This window comes from Jaculus jaculus, chromosome 2 (genome assembly GCF_020740685.1).
Source record: "Jaculus jaculus isolate mJacJac1 chromosome 2, mJacJac1.mat.Y.cur, whole genome shotgun sequence".
NCBI classification, from domain to species: domain Eukaryota; kingdom Metazoa; phylum Chordata; class Mammalia; order Rodentia; family Dipodidae; genus Jaculus; species Jaculus jaculus.
The window spans coordinates 9,438,697-9,462,180 of NC_059103.1; the positions used below are offsets into that span (position 1 = coordinate 9,438,697).

Here is a 23,484-nt window from a genome sequence, read left to right on the forward strand (position 1 = left end):
GCCTCTTGCCTCTGCAAATGAACTCCAGATGCATGTGCCACCTTGTGCATCTGGCTTATGTGTGTACTGGGGAGTTGCATCAGGGCCCTTTGGCTTTGCCTGCAAGCACTTTAACAGCTAAGCCATCTCTCAGCCCTCAGAACAAGGACTTTGTACACACTTGAGTATATTTTTATCTGCCTCTCATATAGATACATGGGAAAATGTGTAAATAAACACACTCACCTGTTTTCTCTTCACCAGCTGGACACACACACTCGTGTACAAACAAAGGACCACCCCACCCCATCTCTCCCATTTTATCCCCCCTACATCATTTTTTTGGGGGGGGGGGTTGTTTTGTTTTGTTTTTTGAAGTAGGATCTGACGGTAGCTCAGGCTGACCTGGAATTCAGGTTGGCCTCATGGTGATCCTCCTACCTCTGCTTCCAGAGTGCTGGGATTAAAGGTGTGTACCATCACGCCTGGCTATCATTTTTAAAAAACATTTTAAAAATTTTTGTTCATTTTTATTTATTTATTTGAGAGCAACAGATAGAGAGAAAGAGGCAAAGAGAGAGAGAGAGAGACAGAGAAAGAGAGAGAGAATGGGCGCTCCAGGGCCTCCAGCCACTGCCAACAAACTCCAGATGTGTGCGCCCCCTTGTGCATCTGGCTAAGGGTCCTGGGGAATCGAGCTTTGAACTGGGGTCTTTAGGCTTCACAGGCAAGCACTTAACTGCTAAGCCATCTCTCCAGCCCTTTAAAAACACTTTTATTTCTTTATTTGAGAGTGTTTACCACTGCAAATGAACTCCAGACACATATGACACTTTGTGCCTCTGGCCTTATTTGAGTAGTAGGGAATCGAATCAGGCCACAGGCTTTGCAAGCAAGCGCCTTTAACTGCTGAGCCATCTCCCCAGCCCTCCATCATTCTGTTTTCTTTAATTTTTTAAATTCTTATTTATTTCTTCCAGATGTGGTGGCTCACACCTTTAATCAGAACACTCTGGAGGCAGAGGTAGGAGGATCTCTATGAGTTGAAGGCCAGTCTGACAAGCACATAGTGAATTCCAGGTCAACCTGGCCTAGAACAAGACCGTCCCTCAAAAAACAAAACAGAGCTGGAGAGATGGCTTAGCGGTTAAGCGCTTGCCTGTGAAGCCTAAGGACCCCGGTTCGAGACTCTACTCCCCAGGACCCACTTTAGCCAGATGCACAAGGGGGCGCACGCGGCTGGAGTTCGTTTGCAGTGGCTGGAGGCCCTGGCGCGCCCATTCTCTCTCTCTCTATCTGCCTCTTTCTCTCTGTCACTCTCAAACAAATAAATGTTTTTCAAAAAAAAAAAAAGAAAGAAAGAAAAACAAAACACAGCCAGGCATGGTGGCACACGCCTTTAATCCTAGCATTTAGGAAGCAAAGGTAGGAGGATCGCCATGAGTTCGAGGCTACTCTGGGACTACATAGTGAATTCCAGGTCAGCCTGAGCTAGAGCGAGACGCTACCTTGGAAACACCCCCCCAAAATTATTTATTTACATGTGGCAGCGTGAGGGGCACCCCAGAGTCTCTGCTGCTGAGAACACCAGATTCTGTGTCTGAGGGGCTTGTGCTGCCTGCAGGCTCTGCAAGCTAATGCTCTTAACCTCTGAGTCGCCTCCCAGCCCCATCCGCCTCCGTCGTTCAAGGAAACCCGCAGAAACATAAAGGGTCTATTCTGTGATTGGCATTGAAACAAAACGCTTCCAACTGCTATTCTCCTTTTTTGGCACCTCCTAACCTTCATTCTAAGCATTGTTCTTTCAGCCAAGGCAAGATCTAAAGGCCGCATCTTTTGTCACTCTCAGATTCAGGAGGTGTTGGGCTCTAATTAATTTTAGTCAAACAGAACTGCAGCTGAGTACATTACAAAATCCTCGCTGGGTGTGGTTGTGCAAACTCGTAATCCCAGTGTTTGAAAGGTGGAGGCAGGAGGATTAGGAGTTCGAGGCCAGCCTTGACTTCACGAGAACTTGTCTCAAAAGAAAGAAATGAAGGGAGGAAGACAGTAAAAGTCAGCCTGGAAACTGAGGGGTGTAGCTCTGTCGGCATGTTTGCCTAGCATGCACCAACCAAATTCTTGACTCGAGCACTGCATAAAATTGGAATGGTAGTGAGTTCCTATCATCCTCTTAAGAGGTGGAGGATTGGAAGTTCAAGGTTAGCCTCTGCTACATTGTGAGTTTGAGGCCAGCCTGGGCTACATGAGGCTCCGGAGAGGGAAGAAGGAATGGGGAGGGAGGGAGGAAGAGGGGAAAAGCCCTCACATTATTTCATGAGGAAGAGAGATGGGCACGGAGCTCCAATTGAGGAAACTGACTACCAGAGACCCTCAGTTATTTGTCTAAAGCCAGTGCATCAAGGACTAAAATGAGGCGTCTGGTCTCTCTGTGCTTTTTAGCTCACTTTTTTTTTTTTGTACTGAGGCTTGAATGCATTCAGTTGCCATCCCCAGCTCTACCAGTTACATTCCCAGCTTTCTTTTTGTTTGTTTTTGCAGTCTCATATATCCCAGAGGAACTCCTGGTCCTCCTGCCTCTAACCTCCCAAGTGCTGGGATTCCAGACATGTGCTACTCATCACTTTTTAAAAAATATTTTTAATATTTATTTATTTATGAGATAAGGAGTCAGAGAGAGAAAACAGGCACACCAGGGCCTCTAGCCACAGCAAATAACTCCAGACGCATGTGCCACTTTGTGCATCTGGCTTTATGTGGGTCCTGGGGAACTGAACCTGTGTCCTTAGACTTTGCAGGCAAACACCTTAACCACTGAGCCATATCTCTACCCTTCATTACTTTTTTTCTTGTGATGGTGGTTGTCACACTGGGGATTGAACCTCGGGCCTTAGGTATGTTGAGCAAGCATTCTATCAGTGAGCTACTTCCCGGTTCTTCTTTTTTTCCTTTTTTTTTTTTTTTTGATTTTCGAGGTAGGGTCTCACCCTAGCCCAGGCTGACCTGGAATTAACTATAGTCTCAGGGTAGCCTTGAACTCACTGCAATCCTCCTACCTCTGCCTCCCGAGTGCTGGGATTAAAGGCATGCGCCACCACGCCGGGCTTCTTTCCTTTTTTTAAGGCAAAGTCTCACTCTAACCCAGGCTGCCTCGGAACTCATGGTGATCCTTCTAACCTGATTGCTGGGACTAAAGGTGTGCACCACCAGGCCTGGCTTTTTTTTTTTTTTTTTTTTTTTGGACAGGAATCACTAAATTACCTAGACCGGTTTTTGAACAGTCCATCCTCTTTGCCTCAGCTTCCTAAATGGTGAGGATTACAGGTCTAAGCCACCAAGTGTGGCTATAACGGCTTTGTAGAGTCAGGCAAAAGCTAAGCAATGCCTCTACTCCCTCCCACTTCATGGACTTTTATCTCTTTGTTAAAATGCATCCACACCCCTGCCTGTCTGCCTCCCTTTAACAGGGCCCTGCTTCTGAGGTCTAGGAAGTAGCCTCCCACATGCCCTTCTCTCTGCCAGAATCTTCTCTCTGCTGACAGCATTCTGAACACCGCTTTCTTCAGCATTTACCATTTTGATATGTGGGGCTCTTAACTTATGACGTGCTTAACCTCTTCCTTCCAATTAATATTATTGTTACTATTTTGTTTGAGACAGAGTTTCACATAGTCCTAACTTGCTGCATAGTGGAGACGACCTTGAATCCCAGATCTGCCTGACCCCCTCCCCCGCGCCCCTGCCCAGGGCTGGGATTACAGATGTGCACCTCCAGGCCAGAGTTAGGTAAGGGCCAAGGCAACGCTCAAACAGCCTGCACTATTTGCCTCGGGCCGCACAGCACGTATGTAAAGGATTTGCCATATAGACTACCATTCACAGTTTCCAGGAATTAGGACGTGCATCAGTTTAGGATCATTTTTCAACCAGTTGGGGGTACCACTGAGGTCTTCTTGAAAGCTAACCCAGGAGGAACTACGTGTCAAAGATACCAAAGTGAGAATTTTTTTTTTTTTTTTTTTTTTTCTGGAAGCTGGTAAGACAGATCACGGGGGAGGAGAGGAAGAGGTCATATCTCTCGTTCTCAGGCTGCTGTCCACGGTGGTCCTAGGCATGCAGGCGGGCCGCGCCCACGGAGTCAAAGGTTAGTAGAGGATGACTTGGATCGCGGGGGCGGACGTGCGGAAGACTTTGAGCCCCAGACAGTGGAACAAGGTCCGGGCGCCTGGGAGGCTGCAGGGGGAGGAGGCCCAGCACCAAGCCAGTCAACTCCCGTGCCCTCCCGGCACCTGGGGGTGGGGGCGACGGGGACGAGGGGGCGCGGCCGAGCCAGCACGCCCTCTGCCGGGCATCAGCGGTCGAACCTTCTCGCCGAGCCCCTGCAGGGCCCCCAACCCCCTGCCGGCCTCACCGCCTCATGGCACGCGGATCCCGGGCAGCCTTAGCAGCAGCAGCAGCAGCCTCGGACCCGGGGAGCACGGGGTTCGCGGGTGGCCGAGAGTCTCGAGCTGCCGCTGGGGGGCGCCGCTGAGCGCTGCGCTCCGCTAGGCTGGGGCCTCGGAGACCCAAACCCAGCGCGCCCCGCTGGGCAGTGGGGCGGGGGGGGGGGTTGAAGGGAGGGCACCGGGCGGCGAAGAGCAAGCATTCCCCTCTAGTCAAGGCTGGGGCTCCTTGCACCCGACGATCATCCTCCGATTCGCCCCCCAACGCAGGCTCCACGGTCCCGGCGCCCCGCGCCCCAGCAAGCGTTGCTGCGCTGCACCGGGCCGCTCGCGCTCCGTCCTTGGAGGGTGTGGAAGGGTGGGTTTGGGGCCGGGGGCGGGTCTGGGGGCGGACCCGGAGGCGGGGCTGTCTCTGCGGCAGGGCCCAGCTCGGCTCCCCCCCCCCCAGTCTCTGTGTCTCTCCTCCTCCCTCCTCCTGCTCCGGGCGGAGCCCGGCATGGGGGGGCCGGCGCCGGGCAGACCAGGTACGGTGATGTAGAAATTGGGGAGGCTTGATGTGGGGAGGCAGTGATGGGGTGGGGGGGACATGGGGCAAGGGAAGATTGGAGGGGCGGTAGGCTGAGAAGACAGGGTATCAGGACAAGGGGAAAGAGGAGGGGTGCCCCGGCAATGTGGGGCCCTTGCAAGCAAAGGGAGGTGGAGGGATGAAGCAGGCTAGGTTTGGAACAAACAGGGGAGGCAAGAGGATGGCCGTGAGGAGGGTCTCCTGGGAGAAGATGTGAGACTGAAGGCGAAAGGGAGAGAGTGAATTTTGGGGGGAAGGGACGCAAGAGCAGGTACGGAGGCCGCAGCTTAGAAGGTTGCTATGGGGCCAGGCTGGAGACCCCACCGGGTGGGATTCAGGAACAGGACTGGGAGGGAGAAACCTGGGTTCTCCCAAATCCTAGAGATGGAAGAAGGTGATTTGGGCCATTAGCGAGGGAGGGAGAGAGGTGGAGACCATGTCTGGGGAGCTAAGAAACTGGAATAGGGGTGGACGGAGGGCCAGGCCAGGACTGGAATAGGGGGAACGCCAGGGAGTGGAGATGGATGGATGAGTGAGATTTTAGATGCTCAAATGAGTGTCCCCAACCCTTCCTTCAACCTCCCCACCCTGTCCTCATGACCCCTCAGTAAGCCTCAAGGGCCCCCAAAGGGGTAGCAAACCTGACCCGGGTCCCCTTTCCCCGGCTGGGTGCAATGTACGCATGTAGGCCCTAAGCACAACTCCCTGTGCTTAGGTGTGTTCAGTTCCATAGCAGATTCGGGCGTCTAGAGGTCTGTGGATGCCTGTGGGTGTGTCGGTGGGTGTTTGTGTCTGTGTGTGTTTGCTCGTCTGGGTTTGTGTTTCCCTGCGCCCCTCTGTGCCGGCTCCTGTTTGGAGATACGGGTTGGTTTTGGGGTGGTGTGCCCGAATGTGTTCTGTGGCTGCAGAGTTCTTGTGTGTTTGTGGGGCTGTCTGTGTGGGGTGGTTCGGGATGTATTTACACAGGCCGGGAACCTGAGTGTCTGTGCGGCTCTGAACACCTTTGTCAGGGTGTTGTGGTAGTGTATGCATACGCAGGTCTATGTCTGTCTGTCTGGGAAGGGGGTGGCCTTATAAGCTTTTTTGTTTTTCTGCATGTGTCTGTGTTTTCTTCTATGAGTCACATCTCTATTCCTTTTTTTTTTTTTTTTCCCTCTTCCATTCATTTCTGGCCCTCACCCACCCACCCGTATCTTCATGTTTATTTTCCTCACTCATTCTCCTTCAAGTGGATCGGGGACCCAGGGAGGGCCGCCCCCCGGGCCTGGTGGCACTGAGCAGGGCCCCCCAGCCCCCACCTCCTGCCCCACGACATGAACCTCCTCTACCGAAAAACCAAGCTGGAGTGGAGGCAGCACAAAGAAGAGGAGACCAAGAGGAGGTAAGCCCCCCGCCCCCCCCCCCCCCCCCCCCCCGCTTTGCCTGCCTGTGCCTACCTGCTTTTTTGCTGGGCTACAGCCCCTCCTGGGACCCAAAGGGCTTGTCATCAGTGAGAACTGGGATCTCCCACTCTGCTCAGGACAGAATGGCAACAGTTACACACACCTGGTCCAGGCCTTGTTTCTAACCTTAGGAGGAGGAGGAGGGGGGATGACTTCCAGCTCTAGACCACCCTGTTGATTTGTCCCTGTCCCCAAGAGCCCGAGTCACTCCTTTCCAACTCACTTTTTGTCATTTTGAGACTGGCTGCTGGCTTTCCTTGTCACCTGACCTTGGAAGAAACAGGCCCCACTATCCTCACGTGGGACAGGGTTATTTGAGGGCCCTCCAAGAGCATCCTCCCAGACTCCTAGGCTGGGGAGATGGGTGACTGACAAGGTTGCCTGAGTGTATGCGTGCATGCGTGCTTACATGTGTGCGTGTGTGTGCGTGTGCGTGTGTGTTGGGAGACTTTTTGGTTAGGTCCTGTAGAAGAGCCAGGTGGGGACCCTCATATCCCTGCTCCCACATCCATGATGACCCCTCTGCCTTTGCCCTCCCGGAGATCCAGGCCTAGCCTCTCCCAGCCCACTTCCCCTTCTTCCTCCCTTCCCAGTGACTGCACAGCCTCTTGGAGTCTGAGTCAGAACTACCTCCTGGCTCCCTTCTCCCTCCTCGCCACTGTGGAGTCTAATTCTTGTTGTTAATTAGATTAATCAGAGCGGAGATCGCTACAGCGATCTTTCCCTAATGAAGGGTTAGTAGACAGGGCCTTAATGAGAGCCCACCCCACAGCAGCTCTCCCCTCTTCTTTGGCAGCCACCCCCCACCCTCCACTCACCCGGGGAACCCAGGGACAGTGAAAAGGAATGGGGGTGAGTTGGAGAGGCTGACAGAGGGCAGACATGAGGGAGAGAGAAAAGAGGAGGAAGAGAAGCAATCAGCCGGGGCAGTCTACTCTGGCCGTGCGGTCACCGCACCCTGAATTTGGGAGCGGAAGCGTGTGCTGCAGGAGGAGAGGAGGCAGAAGGCAGGTGCAGGCCAGTGTGTGAGGCAGTCGAGGAGCCATGGTGGCAAGTGTGTGTGTCTGTTGGGTGGCCGTGGCCTGGATTTATAACTCATACCCAGTGACATGCTGTGAGCTGGATATGCCCAGGCAGGGGTCCAGCGGCCCCAGGAACCTGGTTCTGCAACACATAGGACTTCCTTCATGACCGCCCCCTCTCATTTGGAATCTGCCTGAAAGGCCTCACGTTCCTGGCTTAGACCTTTATGCGCCCTCACCCCGGGTTCCAGTCCCACTCCCTAGGGAAAATGGGGCTGCTAGCAACCTTGAACTGAAGAAGGAGAGTCCGAAACCTGGTGTCTGATCTCTGCCTCATCTTCCCTCCGTAGTTCCAGTAAGGAAGTGGCCCCTGCAGGCCCAGCGGGGCCTGGGGCTGGCCCAGGGCCCGGGGTCCGAGTGCGGGACATCGCCTCCCTACGTCGTTCCCTCAGGATGGGCTTCATGACGATGCCCGCCTCCCAGGAGCACACCCCGCACCCCTGCCGCAGCGCCATGGCCCCACGCTCCCTCTCCTGCCATTCGGTGGGCAGCATGGACAGTGGACCTGGGGGTGGGGGTGGAGGTCTCACGGAGGACAGCAGCACTCGAAGACCCCCAGCCAAGCCCCGGAGACACCCTAGTACCAAGCTCAGCATGGCAGGATCAGGGACAGAAACGCCTCCCAGCAAGAAAGCAGGTAAGACGCCCCCCCACCCACGTCTCCCTAGAGGAAGCTGGGAGCTGGGAGGATCCATTGCCAGGGGAGGTATCTGGGAAGGTTCATTCAGGGAAGAGCCAAATGGAAGTGGAAGGTTCCATTCCCAAAAGAAATGGAGGGGTTCCTTTTGGATGGACCTCAGATGAACTATTCAAGGGCAGGAGACACTCCCTGAATGTTCTTAGGGAAGTCTGGTGGCCTTGGAAAGACACGAAGGTAAGAAGGAATTTAGGGTAGGGACTACAGATTCTGGGCCACACCTCTTTCAAGCACAAAAAGGAAAAAAAGGAAGAAAGAAAGAAAGAAAGAAAAAGACAAGACTAAGAAGCTGCCTCCTAGAAAAGCAGCCTACTGGAGGAGTTTGGGGAAAGAGAACAAGCAGATGTATTCTTGAAGGGATGTCAAGAAGTCAGAAAGGTGGGCTGGAGAGATGTCTTAGCAGTTAAGGCGCTTGCCTGCAAAGCCAAAGGACCCAGGTTCGATTCCCCAGGACCTACGTAAGCCAGATGCACAAGGTGGCACATGCGTCTGGAGCTCGTTTGCAAGGTCCTGGCGCTTCCATTCTCCCCCCTCACTCTGCCTCTTTCTCTCAAATAAATAAAATAAAAATCCCCCCCACACACAAAAAAAGAAGTCAGAAAGGAACTCTCTTCATTTACTGAAGAGTGAGTTCAAGGTTAGACTGGGCAACTTAATAAGACCCTAGCTCAAAATAGAAAGTTAGAAGAAAAAAAAAAAAGCTAGGGGCGTGGCTCAGTGGTAGACCCCCTGCCTAGAGCCCCCAGTGAGGGGCTGGGGGCGTGCCTCAGTGGGAGAGCACTTGCCCAGCACGTGGGAAACCCAACTTTATTTTCTCTCCTTACATCCTGTCTAGGCTCACAGAAGCCCACCCCGGAGGGCCGAGAGTCCAGCCGCAAGGTTCCACCGCAGAAGCCCAGGCGCAGCCCCAACACCCAGCTCTCTGTGTCCTTTGACGAGTCTTGCGCCCCAGCGCCCTCCGCTCGCGGGGGGAACTTGCCCCTGCAGCGCCTCAGCAGGAGCTCGCGGATAGCTGGTGACCCCGACGCCGGTGCTCAGGAGGAGGAGCCGGTGTACATTGAGATGGTTGGGGATGTCTTCAGGGGAGGAGGACGAAGTGGAGGGGGCCTCACAGGACCCGCTCTTGGAGGTGGGGGCCCAACTCCTCCAGCTGGTGCCGACTCGGACTCGGACGACAGTGAGGCCATATACGAGGAAATGAAGTACCCCCTGCCCGACGAGGCAGGGGAAGGCCGGGGCGGTGGAGCCCACCCGTTGTTGGCCACCTCCCCTCCACACCACCAGCCTCATGCCCTCCAGCCCCACCTCCACCGCCGTCCAGCTTCAGCCCTCCCCAGCCGGAGGGAGGGGACGCCCACCAAGACCACTTCTTGTGAAATCCCCCCGCCCTTCCCCAACCTCCTCCAGCACCGGCCTCCGCTCCTGGCCTTCCCCCAAGCCAAATCTGCTTCCCGTACCCCTGGTGATGGGGTCTCAAGGCTACCGGTCCTCTGCCACTCCAAGGAGCCAGCAGGTTCCGCCCCAGCTCCCCAAGTGCCTGCACGAGAGCGGGAGACGCCTCCCCTACCGCCTCCACCCCCTGCTGCCAACCTGCTCCTGCTGGGACCTTCAGGCCGAGCTCGGAGCCATTCAACACCATTGCCACCCCAGGGCTCTGGCCAGCCCCGGGGGGAGCGGGAGCTCCCCAATTCGCACAGCATGATCTGCCCCAAGGCGGTGGGGGCGCCGGCAGCCCTCCCTACCCCAGCCGCCTTGCTCCCTGGCCCTCCCAAGGACAAGGCTGTGTCTTACACTATGGTGTACTCAGCGGTCAAGGTGACCACACACTCCGTCCTGCCGGCTGGTCCACCCCTAGGTGTCGGGGAGCCAAAGACAGAGAAGGAAATCTCCGTTCTCCATGGCATGCTGTGTGCCAGTTCGAGACCTCCTGTGCCAGGAAAGTCTAGCCCCCATAGTGGGGTCATGAGCGCAACAGCTGGGGTCCTGCACCACCGTGGCTGCCTGGCTTCCCCCCACAGCCTTCCAGACCCAACGGCAGGCCCCTTGACCCCGCTCTGGACCTACCCAGCTACAGCAGCTGGGCTCAAGAGACCCCCTGCCTATGAGAGCCTCAAGGCTGGGGGGGTGCTGAACAAGGGCTGTGGAGTGGGGGCACCATCCCCCATGGTCAAGATCCAACTGCAAGAACAAGGGCCCGATGGGGGTGCCTTTGCCAGCATCTCCTGTGCCCATGTCATCGCCAGTGCAGGAACGCCAGAGGAGGAAGAGGAAGAGATGGGCACATTTGGGGCAGGCTGGGCTCTGCAGAGGAAGGTCCTGTATGGAGGGAGGAAGGCCAAAGAACGGGACAGTGAGTGAGGCGTGGGGCACGGGTGGGGGATGGGAGGCGCGGGGGGGGGCGTTGGTTTAGAGGGAGATGGTGAAGGGGTTAGTGGTGACAAGCTTGGAGTGGGGGAGAGATGCTGAAGGGGTTATTTAAAAGCCACAGCCCATTGTCCTGAACTGGAAAGTTTTCTGGGCAACCAGAAAGATGAGAATGGGGAGCAGAAGGAGTGGATGGGGTGTCGCTGGGAATGTGTGTTCAAAGGACATGAAGATCTGGGATGGGGCACAATCTGACCCTGTCCCGTTCGCCTCCCTGGCCCTCCCTTTCCTGGGCTGCAGGGGTGTGTGTTTGTGAGTGTGTGCGCACACTAGGAGCTAAACACAGCTGCCTCCCAGCCATTACCATGGCAACCCATGCAGACAGGAGGGAGAGGAGAGGGAGGCCCCTACCGTTGCCTAGCAACGCAATGCTCTGCCAGGCCTGCTCTCAGAGATGAGCCTAGTTCACATCCAGCCCTTCCCTCCTCCCTTATTCTCCCCCCCCTCTTTCCGGTGCTCAAGGTTGGGGATTCTCTCCCTATTGGGGTACAGCATCCCTCGTTTCCGGTTGTTCATTCGGGATCTAACTAGAACTGGAGAGGTTCGGAAGCTAAGTTAGGATAGACGAGGTCCCTCTGACCAGGAGAAAGTGTTTCTAAATAGCAGGTATATAGGATTCTGAGCCCCAGGGATGGTACCGAAGAGTAGAAAGGAAGGGGGCCAGGCAGTGCTGAGGTGTGCGTGTGTGTGTGCGTGTGTGTGTGTGTGTTGGAAGACTGAGAAGCAGAAACCTCAACCCTGCTGTGATTTGCAAAGAGGCTGTCCACAGTGAATTGTATGTGGCTAGAGGGGGGTCCCGCCTGTGTGCGTGCGTGCGTGCGTGTGTGTGTGTGTGTGTGTGTGTGTGTGTTTTGAGAAGTAGGATCCCTCACATCCCTGCTGTGATTTGCAAAGGAGCCATTCATGCTGAATTGTGTGTAGTTGCTGGGAAAAGAGGAACCGGTTCCTCATGCAGACACCGAGCTTTCCTTGTCACTCCAAGCAGAGGTCGAGGACGGTGCGCGGGCCTGGAATGGCAGTTCCGAGGGTCCAGGCAAGGTGGAGCGTGAGGACAGGGGTCCGGTGGCATCGGGGATTCCTGTGAGGAGCCAGGGGGCAGAGGGCCTGCTGGCCAGGATCCACCATGATCGAGGAGGGAGCCGAACAGCTTTGCCCATCCCCTGCCAGACCTTCCCTGCCTGCCACCGAAACGGAGGTGACGCCCTGTCCTTGTACTCTTAAGCGGAGATGGGGGTGAACGGGGAATCTCCTGGATCCAAGCTGGCCCATCCTGACCTCCCATCAACCCATATCCATGGCTCTAAACCCTCTTGCCCCTGTTGTGCTGGGGATGGAACCCGAAATGGAACCCTGGATATCTCACCTGCCAGGCACAATCTCTACCATTGAGCCCCGCCCTCAGCCCCTCACTGGGGATTCTAGGCAGGAGCTCTACCACTGAGCCACACCCCCAGCCCCTCACTGGGGGATTCTAGGCAGGAGCTCTACCACTGAGCCAGGCCCCCAGCCCCTCCCTGGGGGATTCTAGGCGGGAGCTCTACCACTGAGCCACACCCCCAGCCCCTCACTGGGAGATTCTAGGCAGGAGCTCTACCACTGAGCCACACCCCTGCCCCTTACTGGGGGATTCTAGGCAGGAGCTCTACCACTGAACCACACCCCAGCCCCCTCACTGGGGATTCTAGGCAGGAGCTCTACAACTGAACCACGCCCCCAGCCCCTCACTGGGGGATTCTAGGCAGGAGATCTACCACTGAGCCACGCCCCCAGCCCCTCACTGGGGATTCTAGGCAGGAGCTCTACCACTGAGCCACGCCCCCAGCCCTCACTAGCAACCCTAGGCAAATGCTCTACTCTGAGTGTATCTCCAGCCCAAGGCCCTAAATCTTAATATTGCACCTCTATATCCTTCCTCTGATGAAGCAGGCAGAGGCCAGCTGAAGCTTCCTCCGGGGAGTCAGGGCTTCCAGCACCAATAGACCTCTCTCTCTCTCTCTCTTTAATTTAATTAATTAATTTATTTATTTGAGAGCGACAGACACAGAGAGAAAGACAAATAGAGGGAGAGAGAGAGAATGGGCACGCCAGGGCCTCCAGCCACTGCAAAGGAACTCCAGACGCGTGTGCCCCCTTGTGCATCTGGCTAACGTGGGTCCTGGGGAACCGGGGTCCTTAGGCTTCACAGGCAAGCGCTTAACCGCTAAGCCATCTCTCCAGCCCTCTCTCTCTCTTTTTTATCTCTGATTCTTTGACCGCAGACTTCACAGGAGGCTATCGCCTGGGGCGATCTGCCTCCACATCCGGAGTCCGGCAGGCCGCGCTCCACACACCCCGGCCCTGCAGCCAGCCCAGGGATGCCCTGAGCCAGGTGAGGTTTGCTCTTCCTTTTATCTGTGAAGGAGTGGGTGGAGTGGGAAAAGCAAGAAAGTCAGGCACCCTAGTTCATACCTGTAATTCCAGCAAAAGCCGGAGGCCAGCCTGGGCTACATAGGAAAATCCAGTCGCAAAACACATCAAAACAGGGAAGGGGAGCGTGGTGGCGCACGCCTTTATTCCCAGTACTTGGGAGGCAGAGGTAGGAGGATGGTCTGAGGTCAAGGCCACCATGAGACTACAAAGTAAATTCCAGGTCAGCCTGGGCAAGAGTGAGACCCTACCTCAAAAACAAACAAACAAACAAAAACTAGGGCAGGAGGGATGGCTTAGGGTTTAAGGCATTTACCTGCAAAGCCAAAGGACCCAGGTTCAATTCCCCAGGACCCACGTTTGCCAGATGCACAAGGGGCACTCTCTTCTCGAGTTCCTTTGAAGTGACTAGAGGCCCTGGCATGCCTATTCTCTCTCCCTCTTTCTCTGTCAAATAAATAAATAAACGAGAGAGAGAGAGAGAGAGAGAGAGAGAAGGTGCAAGAAAGGGGTCAGGGCAGGCACACAGCTATAATGTCAGGACTTGGGAGATGGAGACAGGAGGATCAGGGGTTCACGTCAGATACATAGTGAGTTTGAGGCCAGCCTGGGCTGTGTGACTTTGTCTCAGAAAACTTAAGGAATGAGGCTGGTGATATGGCTCAGCAGTTTAAAAAGGTGCTTGCTTGAGAAGCTAGTGGGGCATTCGTGTGCAGTGTCGGGAGACCGTAGCACACACGCACACACCCACAAATGAATTTTAAAAATAATCTGAAAGGAAGCCGGGTGTGGTGGCGCACGCCTTTAATCCCAGCACTCGGGAGGCAGAGGTAGGAGGATCGCCGTGAGTTCGAGGCCACCCTGAGACTCCACAGTGAATTCCAGGTCAGTCTGGACCAGAGTGAGACCCTACCTCGAAAAAAAAAAAAAAAAATCTGAAAGGAGGGAAGTATCCGCAGGAAGGAAGAAAAGGAAGCAAAGAAGGAAGGGAAGGGAGAAGAGAACTCAGGCTTGAACCTAGGCCAGTGTAGCCTGCTCAGACTGATGGGAACTAGGGACTAAAAGCCCAGAGGCACCTTCTGGTGTGAAACCACTTAAGATGGGCAGGTAGCCAGGCGTGGTGGTGCATGCCTTTAATCCCAGCACTTGGGAGGCAGAGGCAGGAGAGTTGCCATGAGTTCGAGGCTACCCTGAGAATACAGAGTGAATTCCAGATCAGCCTGGGCTAGAGTGAGACCCTGCATGGGGGGGGGGGAGATGGACAGGGAGGGAGGGCACTGCAGTGATTCTGGTCCACCATAGTCAAGTCCACACCTTACAGCAGTTTAGGAAAAAAGACCCTCTGAAGGTGCAAATTAGAAAAAATGCATGCCTGATCTGAGTAGACATTTTAAAAAATTCTTAATAAATAAATGAATTGATTTGCAAGTAGTGAAAGAACGAGAATGAGAATTAGAATGAGTGGATGTGCCAGGGCATCCTGCCACTGCAAAGTAAACTCCAGATGCGTCACTTTTTGTGCCTGGCTTTATGTGGGTGCTGAGGAATTGAACCCAGGAGATGTCAGGCTGTACAAACAAGCACCTTTAACCACTGAGCTATCTCGCCAGCCCTATGTATTTATTCTATTATTTTTTTGTTCATTTTTATTTATTTGAGAGTGACAGAGAGAAAGAGGCAGATAGAGAGAGAGAGAGAGAGAACAGGCAGGGCCTCCAGCTGCTGCAAACGAACTCCAGACACGTGCGCCCCCTTGTGCATCTGGCTAACGTGGGTCCTGGGGAATCGAGCCTCGAACAGGGGTCCTTAGGCTTCACAGGCAAGCACTTAACCGCTAAGCCATCTCTCCAGCCCGCTATGTATTTATTCATTCACTCATTCACTTATGAGAGAGGGTAAATAAGGGCACCCCAGAGCCTCCTGCCGCTGAGAACAAACTCCAGAAGCACCAGCCACTTTGAGCATCTGGCTTTATGTGGGCACTGGGGAGTCAAACCAGGGCAGGTAGGCTTTGCAAGCAAGAGCTTTTAACCTCTGAGCCACTTCCCTAGCCCCCCCCCCCAAAAAAACTTTTTTTTAAGGCTCCTTCCTCAAGGTGAGGTAGGCCAGTGTGGCACTAGGGCGAGTGGTTAGGGTGCAGGTGGTTGGATTTCTGTCCCTATCAACAACCCCAGCGGGGCAGGGCGGGAAAGGACAGAGGAGCAGGGACTTACTAGGGTGTGTGTGTGAGAGGGGTCGTTCTCCTCCTCCTATCTTTCATCTCTTCCTTTCTCATGTGTGTGTGGGGGTGCTGCTGGCACAGACCCACCCTGCGCTGCCGCTGCCCCTGCCGCTGCCCCTGCCCCCCCAGCCGGCCCGCGAGCGCGACGGCAAGCTGCTGGAGGTGATCGAGCGCAAGCGCTGCGTGTGCAAGGAGATCAAGGCGCGCCACCGCCCGGACCGCGGGCTCTGCAAGCAGGAGAGCATGCCTATCCTCCCCAGCTGGCGGCGGGGGCCCGAACCCCGCAAATCTGGCACCCCACCCTGCCGCCGGCAGCACACAGTCCTCTGGGACACTGCCATCTGAGGAGGGAGCGGGGCGGCCAGGGACAGCTGGCCTGGGGGGGGGGGGCCAGCGGAGCTCTGCTTTTGACTTGAGAGAGAGAGAGAGGGGACCCAGGGGAGCGTGCCCCTGCCAGGCCCATCGGGGCTTGGGGTGTTATTAGCAGCACCCCAAGCCATCTGGGCAAGGGAGAGGGTTTGCTTGATGTCGGGAGAGGGGGCGGCCTGAGTGCCCTAGACCCCTCTTCCGGGGGGAAGGCCAAGGCCAAGGTGGAGGTCACCGTGGGGGAAAGAAAGAGGGAGGGGTTTGGAGGAAGGTGGGGCGGGGCGTATAGAAGGGGACCGCTAGCGTGACCCAGAGAGCTGCTCTTACTGAGGGTCGGGGGAAGCCGGGAAGGGTATTTATTTTGTTATTTATTTTAGTCTGTAGAACAATTCTGGGCCCTTCTGACCTACTCCAGAGCAGAGGGTGGAGAATGGAGCCTGAGATTGCACTCTCTCCAAGGCCCGTGCCTAAAGGCCCGCCCTCCATGCCCACCCAGAGCCCAGGGACGGGTCTGCTTAGGTAGTGGAGTCAGAAGGGAAGGGCTCAGACAATGTACAGTATTTACAATTTTGCCAGAATTTGGTAGTGAGTGTGGCCTGCTTGGAAACAGGCATCTTACGTAGTTCTGGGGTGAGGGGTCTAGCCAGGAATGGGTGGGGTGATGGGGGAAGAAGGGAAATTTTAGCTGGTGGGGGGGGAGGTGGGAAGGGTATTTATTTAAATTAAAAAAAAAAGAAGAGCTGTCAGGAACTTTTTTTTAATTCCTTTCTTTTCAGAATAATATATTAAAAGACTAATGATCCTACTAGAGCTGGCTTCTTACATTGCCCACTGTGTTCTGTCTGTACACTTGCTCCTTTTCCCACATTGCCCTGGGTGGGAGGGAGTTCAAAGGGCCAGCCACCGGGAGAGGCGGAACTTGAGGTAAGTCTTTGGGATTTCCATCGTGCAGTCTATCACGAAGTTTTCATTGAATGTCTGCTGGCCCTGATGTCGAATGAGTGTTCCGAGGTGAGGTGTGTCCTCAGCCGACTTGACTTGGTAGTCTACGCAGGGAGCAGACACACCCTAGCCCACAGCACACAGGACAAAGCCAGGACACCGAAAAGAACAGGTAAGAGAACTGGAGGCGGAGCTCAGTGATAGAGCACTTGACTAGGCTATGCCAGGGAGGGGCTAGGGCCATTGCTTAGTGGTTAGAGCACCTGCTTAGAATCCCCCAGTGGAAGAGCACTCTACTGGGATCTGCCTGTGAGGGGCTGGATGCTTTACCTAGCACGGGTCAAGTATGGGCTCCATCCCCAGTACCACTAAAAGTAAAATAAAAGTAAAGGAGAGCTGGAGAGAGGGCTTAGCGGTTAAGGCACTTGCATGCAAAGCCAAAGGACCCAGGTTCGATCCCCAGGACCCACGTTAGCCAGATGCACAAGGGGGTGCACGCTTCTGGAGTTCGTTTGCAGTGGCTGGAGGCCCTGGTGCGCCCCTTTTCTCTCTCTTTCTCTCTCTCGTGCTCCCTCTTTCTTTGTCAAATAAATAAATAAATAAATAAGATATTTTTGAAAAGTAAAGGAGGGAGGGATGTGGGCGTGGGTTGCGGCTCAGTTGGCAGAGTGTTTGACTGATGGAGCCTGGAGAATCCCTGGGCTTGATCTTCGACACCAACCGTGGGGGTGCACAGCTGTAACCCCAACATTCAGGAAGTGAGGCAGGCGGCTCACCAGTTCAAGGTCACGCTTGTCTACATGGCACATTGGAGGTACAGTCTGTGTCCAAAAAGCAGAAATAAAGAGCCAGGCGTGGTGGCGCACACCTTTAATCCCAGAATTTGGGGAGGCAGAGGTAGGAGGATCACATGAGTTTGAGGCACCCTGAGACTACATAGTGAATTCCAGGTCAGCCTGGGCTAGAGTGAGTCTCTACCTCGAAAAACAAAAACAAACAAACAAACAAAAAAGGAGGTGCTTGTAAGTCTGCCAGCGTTCTGGTCCACAGTAGCACGTAAAGCCAGATGCCCAAAGCTGGCACAAGTGTCTGGAGTTCATTTGTAACGGCAGAGGCCCTGGCGTGTTCATAAACTCTCCTCCCAAATGTATAAATACATACTTTTTGTGTGCTAAAGAGATGACTCGGTGGTTAAGGGCACTTGATTCAAGGCCTGACATGCCAGGTTCAATTCCCCAGGACCTACAGAAAGCCAGATGCGCATAGAGTGATGCTGTGATCCCAGAACTCAGGAGGCCAAGGCAGGAAAGTAGTTTGAGGCCAGCCTGGGCTACACAGTAGGGCTCTGCCTAATAAAGAACAGACAAGGGCTGGAGAGATGGCTCAGTGGTTAAGGCCCTTGCCTAAGGACCCAGGTTTGATTACCTAGTACCCAGGTAAGCCAGTTGCACAAGGTGGCACATGAGTCTGAAATCTGTTTGCGGTGACTGGAGGCCCTGGTACTGCCATCTGTCTGTATTCTCTCTCTGCTGGCAAATAAGTACTTTTTAATTAAAAAAAAAAAAACAACTTAAAAGTTGGGCTAGGGGGACGGCTGAGCAGTTAAGGTGTGTGCCTGCAAAGCCAAAGGACCCTGGTTCGATTCCCCAAGATCCACATTAGCCATCTGCACAAGGGAGTGCATGCATTTAGAGTTCATTTGCAGTGGCTAGAGGCCATGGTGCACCCATTCTCTCTCCTTCCTTCTTTCTCTATCATATAAATAAATTAATTAAAATTAAAAAAATTTTTTTGGTTTCTTTGAGGTAGGGTCTCGCTGTAGCCCAGGCTGACCTGGAATTCATTTTGTAGTCTCAGGCTGGCCTTGAACTCACAGCTATCATCCTACCTCTGCCTCCTGAGTGCTGGGATTAAAGGCATGCGCCACCAGCCCAGCAAAATTTAAAAATATATACATATATATATATATTTTATTTTTTAAAATTTTTATTAGCATTTTCCATGATTATAAAAAAAATCCCATGGTAATTCCCTCCCTCCCCCCACACTTTCCCCTTTGAAATTCCATTCTCCATCATATTACTTCCCCATCTCAATCACTGTACTTACATATATACAATATCAACCTATTAAAATATATTTTTTAAAAAACCTTAAAAATCAGGAGACTGGAGAGATAGCTTAGTGGTTAAGGTACTTACCTATAAAGCCAAAGAACCCAGGTTTGATTCCCCAGGACTCACATAAACCAGATGCACAAGGTGGTACATGCATCTGGAATTGCTAAAGTCTCACAGTGAAAAAACAAAACAAACAAAAAAAATGAGTCTAACTGTTTTTATTTATTTATTAAAATTTGCAAGCTGCTGAAGACCCTGGCATGCCTGTTCTTTCTCTCATCTCCTCTCTCTCTCTCTCTCTGTCTCAAATAAACAAATAAAAACAAATTATTTTTTTAAAAAAAACTAAAATTCAGAACAATGAGCATTAAAACAAGATGCTGGCTCTTGGGAATGAGTGCAGAGGAATCCTGGCCCGTGATCTATCTCTCTGGAGGGAATCTGGGAGGATGGGAGCAAGGAGAGTTGCAGGCTAAAGCTGAAGAAAAGCATCCCCATGATTGAGATGAGGGAACAGACCTGGTCCTATGTGAAGCCCAGGTTTGGAGCAGACTGAGGTGGGTGGGGAAATGACCAGAAAGTGGGACTTCAGAGTGATTAAAAAAAAAATGGCCGGGCATGATGGTGCACGCCTTTAATCCCAGCACTCGGGAGGCAGATGTAGGAGGATCGCAGTGAGTTTGAGGTCACCCTGACACTATATAGTGAATTCCAGGAGAGCCTGAGCTAGAGTGAAACCCTTTCTCGAACCCCCCTCCCAAATAAAATAAAGTTGAACGTGAAACAGTGATGACTGTATAGGTTGAAAGGTGTGTTACCTGCTAGAATAGTTTCCAGAAATGTAGTGGATAATGCAAGAGGTGTTTTAAGTGGTATGAGGACGGTTGTTTCTGCTTTTTCTCCTCCTCCTCCTCCTCCTTCTTTGAGGTAGGGTCTCGTTCTAGCCTAGGCTGACCTGGAATTCACTATGTAGTCTCAGGTGGCCTTGAACTCTTGGCAATCCTCCTACCTCTGCCTCCTGAGTGCTAGGATTAAAGGCGTGCGCCACCAGGCCCAGCCCCAATGCTTTTTAAAAAATATTTATTTCAAACAGAGAGAGAAGACAGAGCAAGATTGGGCGCACCAGGGCCTCCAGCCACTGCAAATGAACTCCAGGCACATGTGCATCTGGCTTTATGGGGGTACTGGGGAATCAAACTTGCTTCATTAGGCCTTGCAGACAAGCACCTTAACCGCTGAGCTGTCTCTCTAGCCCTACATGCTTTTTTTGTTTAGCTTTCATTGGGAGACTGGAAAGAAATATTCCATTAATAAGAGCAACAGGGGGCTGGAGAGATCTGTCAATGGTTAAGGCACTTGTCTGCAAAGCCAAGTGACCGGGGTTCAACTCCCCAGTACCCACCTAAAGCCAGATGCACAAAGTAGTGTACGCATCTGGAGTTCATTTGCAGTGTCTGGAGGCCCTGGCGCGACCTTCTCTCTCTCTTCTCTCTCTGTCTCTGTTCTCTCTGTCTATGCTTGCAAATTTAAATAAATAAATAAAAACAGTTACAGACTCATTTTTTTTTTGTTTTGTTTTTGTTTTCCAGGTAGGTTCTCACTCTAGCCAAGCCCCTGACCTGGAATTCACTATGTTGCCTCAGGGTGGCCTCGAATTCACGGTGATCCTCCTGCCTCTGCCTCCCAAGTACTGGGATTAAAGGCGTGTGCCACCATACCTGGCAAGACTAAATTAACAAAAAACAAACAAACAAAAAAAAAACAAACCAAGAATCCTAGTATATTTAGGAGTAACATTATCAAGAAATGTAGAAAAGCTAGATTGCATATTGAATTGACTAGTAAAACTAAAGTCCTTCCAGTCATTTACAAAAAGAGGGCTGGCATAGGGCATTGTGGCACATGCCTTTGATCCCAGCACTTGGGAGGCAGAAATAGGAGGATCACCATGAGTTCGAGGCTATCCTGAGACTACATAGTGAGTTCCAGGTCAGCCTGGACCAGAGTGAGACCCTACCTTGAAAAACCAAACAAAAGGGCTGGGACTGTAAAGATGCCTCGGCAGTTAAGGGCTCTTATTTGTGAAGCCTGTGGGCCTGGGGTTCATTTCCCAAGCCGCCCATATAAGCCAGACCCAAAAAAAGCAGAGGGAAGAGGTCCCAGCTCCCAGCCCACTCCCCATATATACGTTTGGTTTTTCAAGGTAGGGTCTCACTCTAGCCCAGGCTGACCTGGAATTCACTATGTAGTCTCAGGCTGGCCTTGAACTCACAGCAATCCCCCTACCTCTGCCTCCAGAGAGCTAGGATTAAAGATGTGCACCACCACTCCCGGCAAATATTTTATTAAAGACTGCTCTGAGGTGTAGCTCAGTGCTAAGGTATTTGCCTAGCATGCACAAGACACTGGCTTTGATCCCTAGCACCTCAAAAATATATATTTTTTGTCTTTTGTTTGTTTATAGTACTGGAGATCCAGGAATTAAACCTAGGATCTTGTGCATGCTAGGCAACTGCTCTACAATGGAGCTGTATCTAAGCCCAAAAACTTAAAAAAATATATTAAATAAAAAAGGAAGATTTGAAGGAGCAAAGAATAACTTGTTCTGTTCTTAAATAAAAGACTCAATATAAAAGATGTCAGTTTTCAAATAAATCCAATGCAGTTATGAGAGTTATCTGGGAAACTTGTTAAAATTTAAAGTTCATCCTGTATGATAATGGGAAAAACTGGAACATTCTGCAACAGGAGAATAACAGGGTGACCTGCCCTATCAAACACTAAAACAAAAACAAGGCTTGGTCCTAGCAGAGGTCTAGAATAATCAAGTCTTCAGAATAAAAAGTCAAGTCATGGGCTGGAGAGATGGCTCAGTGGTTAAGATGCTTGCCTAAAAAGCCTAAGGCCTGGGTTTGATTCCCCAGGACCCACATAAAGCCAGATGTACAAAGTGGCACATGTATATGGAGTTTGTTTGCTGTGGATAGAGGCCATAGCATACATACCTCTATTCATTCTCACTCTCTCCTTGAAAATAAATAGAATTAAAAATAAAATGCAGACATGACTCCAAGCACACATGGGCACCTGTCACTAGTAGGAGTTAGTTTGGAAAAGAGTGATCCATACCTGTTTCTTGCCAGGTGTAGTGGCACATGTCTATGACCCCAGCATTCAGGAGATAGAGGTAGGAGGATTAGAAATTCAAGGTCAACCTCAGCTACATAGTGAACGTTAGGGTTAGCCTAGGTTACATGTGACACTGTCTCAAAAAGACACATATATAGTTTGATTGCTTGTTTTTTGAGGTAGGGTCTCACTCTAGCCCAGGCTGACCAGGAATTCACTACGTAGTCTCAGGGTGGCCTTGAACTCACAGTGATCCTCGTACCTCTGCTTCCCGAGTGCTGGGATTAAAGGGGTGTGCTACCACACACACGCCCAGCTTAAAAAAATTATTTTTGTTTCTTGAACGATTCTTTCTTAGACTTAAATGTGGGGCTGGAGCGATGACTCAGCGGTTGAGGATGCTTGCTTGCAAAGCGTGATGGCCACTGTTTAATTCCCCAGGACCCAAGTAAAGCCAGATGCACAAGGTGGTGTTGAATCTGGAGTTTGTTTGCAGTGGCAAGAGGCCCTGTTTTTCTCTCTCCTTGCAAATAAATAAAGAATAAATATTTACAATAAAAGACTTTGCCAGGCATGGTGGTACACACCTTGATCCCAGCACTCAGGAGGCAGAGGTATTAGAGAGACAGAGAAAGAAGCAGAGAGAGTGAGTATGGACATGTCAGGGCCCCTTGCCAGTGCAAACAAATTCCAGATACACGTACCGTTTTGTGCATCTGGCTTTACATGGGCGCTAGGGAATTGAACCCAAGCATCAGGCTTTGCAAGCAAGTGCCTTTAACTGCTGAACCATCTCTTCAGCCCTTCTTGTTTTGTTTTGGGAGATAAGATCTCACTGTAGCACGGGCTGACATGGAACTCACTCTAGCTCAGGCTGGTCTTGAACTCATGTTGATCCTCCTACCTCAGCCTCCCAAGTGCTGGATTAAAGGCGTGTGCTACTATGCCTGGCTCAAAATACTTTATATATATATATTATTTATTTATTTATTTGAGAGCAACACAGAGAAGTAGGCAGATAGAAAGAATGGGTGTGCCAGGGCCTCAGCCACTTACAAATGAACTCCAGGTGCATGTACCACCTTGTACATCTAGCTTATGTGGGTACTGGAAAATTGAACCTCGGTCCTTAGGATTCAGAGGCAAATGCCTTAATCACTAAGCCATCTCTCCAGCCCTCAAAAGCCTTTGATTTCTTTTTTTTTTTTTTTAAGATAAGTCTGAGTATCCCAGGCTAATATGAAATTCATGATCGTCCTGACTCAGTCTTCCAAGTACTAGGATTACAGACATGCACCACGATCTTCAGTTTGATCATCTTAACACTTTTTTTTTTTTTTTTTTGTGACAGGGTCTCAAAAAGTTTAGGCTGGACTCAAACTTGCTATGCAGCCAAGGATGGCTTTGAATTCCTGCTCCTCTTGCTTCCATTTCTGTTGTATGGCAAAGTTCCTACGCATTGAAAGGAGTTAACTATTGCCGGCTTTATCACAAGCAGCTGGGTCAACTCACAAGTGATGGTGTGGGGAGGTTCATCAGACCTCCCCCCCACACCTGAGATTTACATGCTCCCTGCTCCAGCTGTATGCAATAGACAACACACAAGATTTCGTGACTTCAGCCGGGAGATCGTGCATACAGAGAATGAAAAGATCTAGGGACGCAGCTG

At 52.0% G+C, this 23,484-nt stretch overlaps 1 protein-coding gene and 1 long non-coding RNA gene across 6 annotated transcripts; one reads left to right on the forward strand and one right to left on the reverse strand.

Moving 5' to 3' along the window:
- Nucleotides 1–3,226: 3,226 nt before the first annotated feature.
- On the reverse strand, nt 3,227–7,774 carry LOC123458786. Its single transcript, XR_006635783.1, has 3 exons — nt 7,737–7,774; nt 6,423–6,497; nt 3,227–4,212 (listed from the first exon to the last, which is right to left on the reverse strand). It is a non-coding gene; the product is annotated as an uncharacterized LOC123458786 (long non-coding RNA).
- Nyap1 (neuronal tyrosine phosphorylated phosphoinositide-3-kinase adaptor 1) lies at nt 4,850–23,238 on the forward strand. Of its 5 annotated transcripts, none has more exons than XM_004666314.2 (7): nt 4,850–4,945; nt 6,216–6,367; nt 7,801–8,147; nt 9,043–10,557; nt 11,617–11,826; nt 12,890–12,999; nt 15,340–16,276. In XM_004666314.2, the coding sequence occupies exons 2-7, from the start codon at nt 6,300–6,302 to the stop codon at nt 15,601–15,603; spliced, it is 2,514 nt and encodes an 837-aa protein (XP_004666371.1). In that variant the 5' UTR covers nt 4,850–4,945; nt 6,216–6,299; the 3' UTR covers nt 15,604–16,276. The 5 variants fall into 5 exon arrangements, with proteins under 5 accessions (XP_004666371.1, XP_045000104.1, XP_045000107.1 ...); XM_045144169.1 differs by lacking the exon at nt 4,850–4,945 and adding an exon at nt 5,050–5,257; XM_045144172.1 differs by lacking the exons at nt 4,850–4,945; nt 15,340–16,276 and adding exons at nt 5,052–5,257; nt 23,167–23,238.
- Nucleotides 23,239–23,484: the final 246 nt, after the last annotated feature.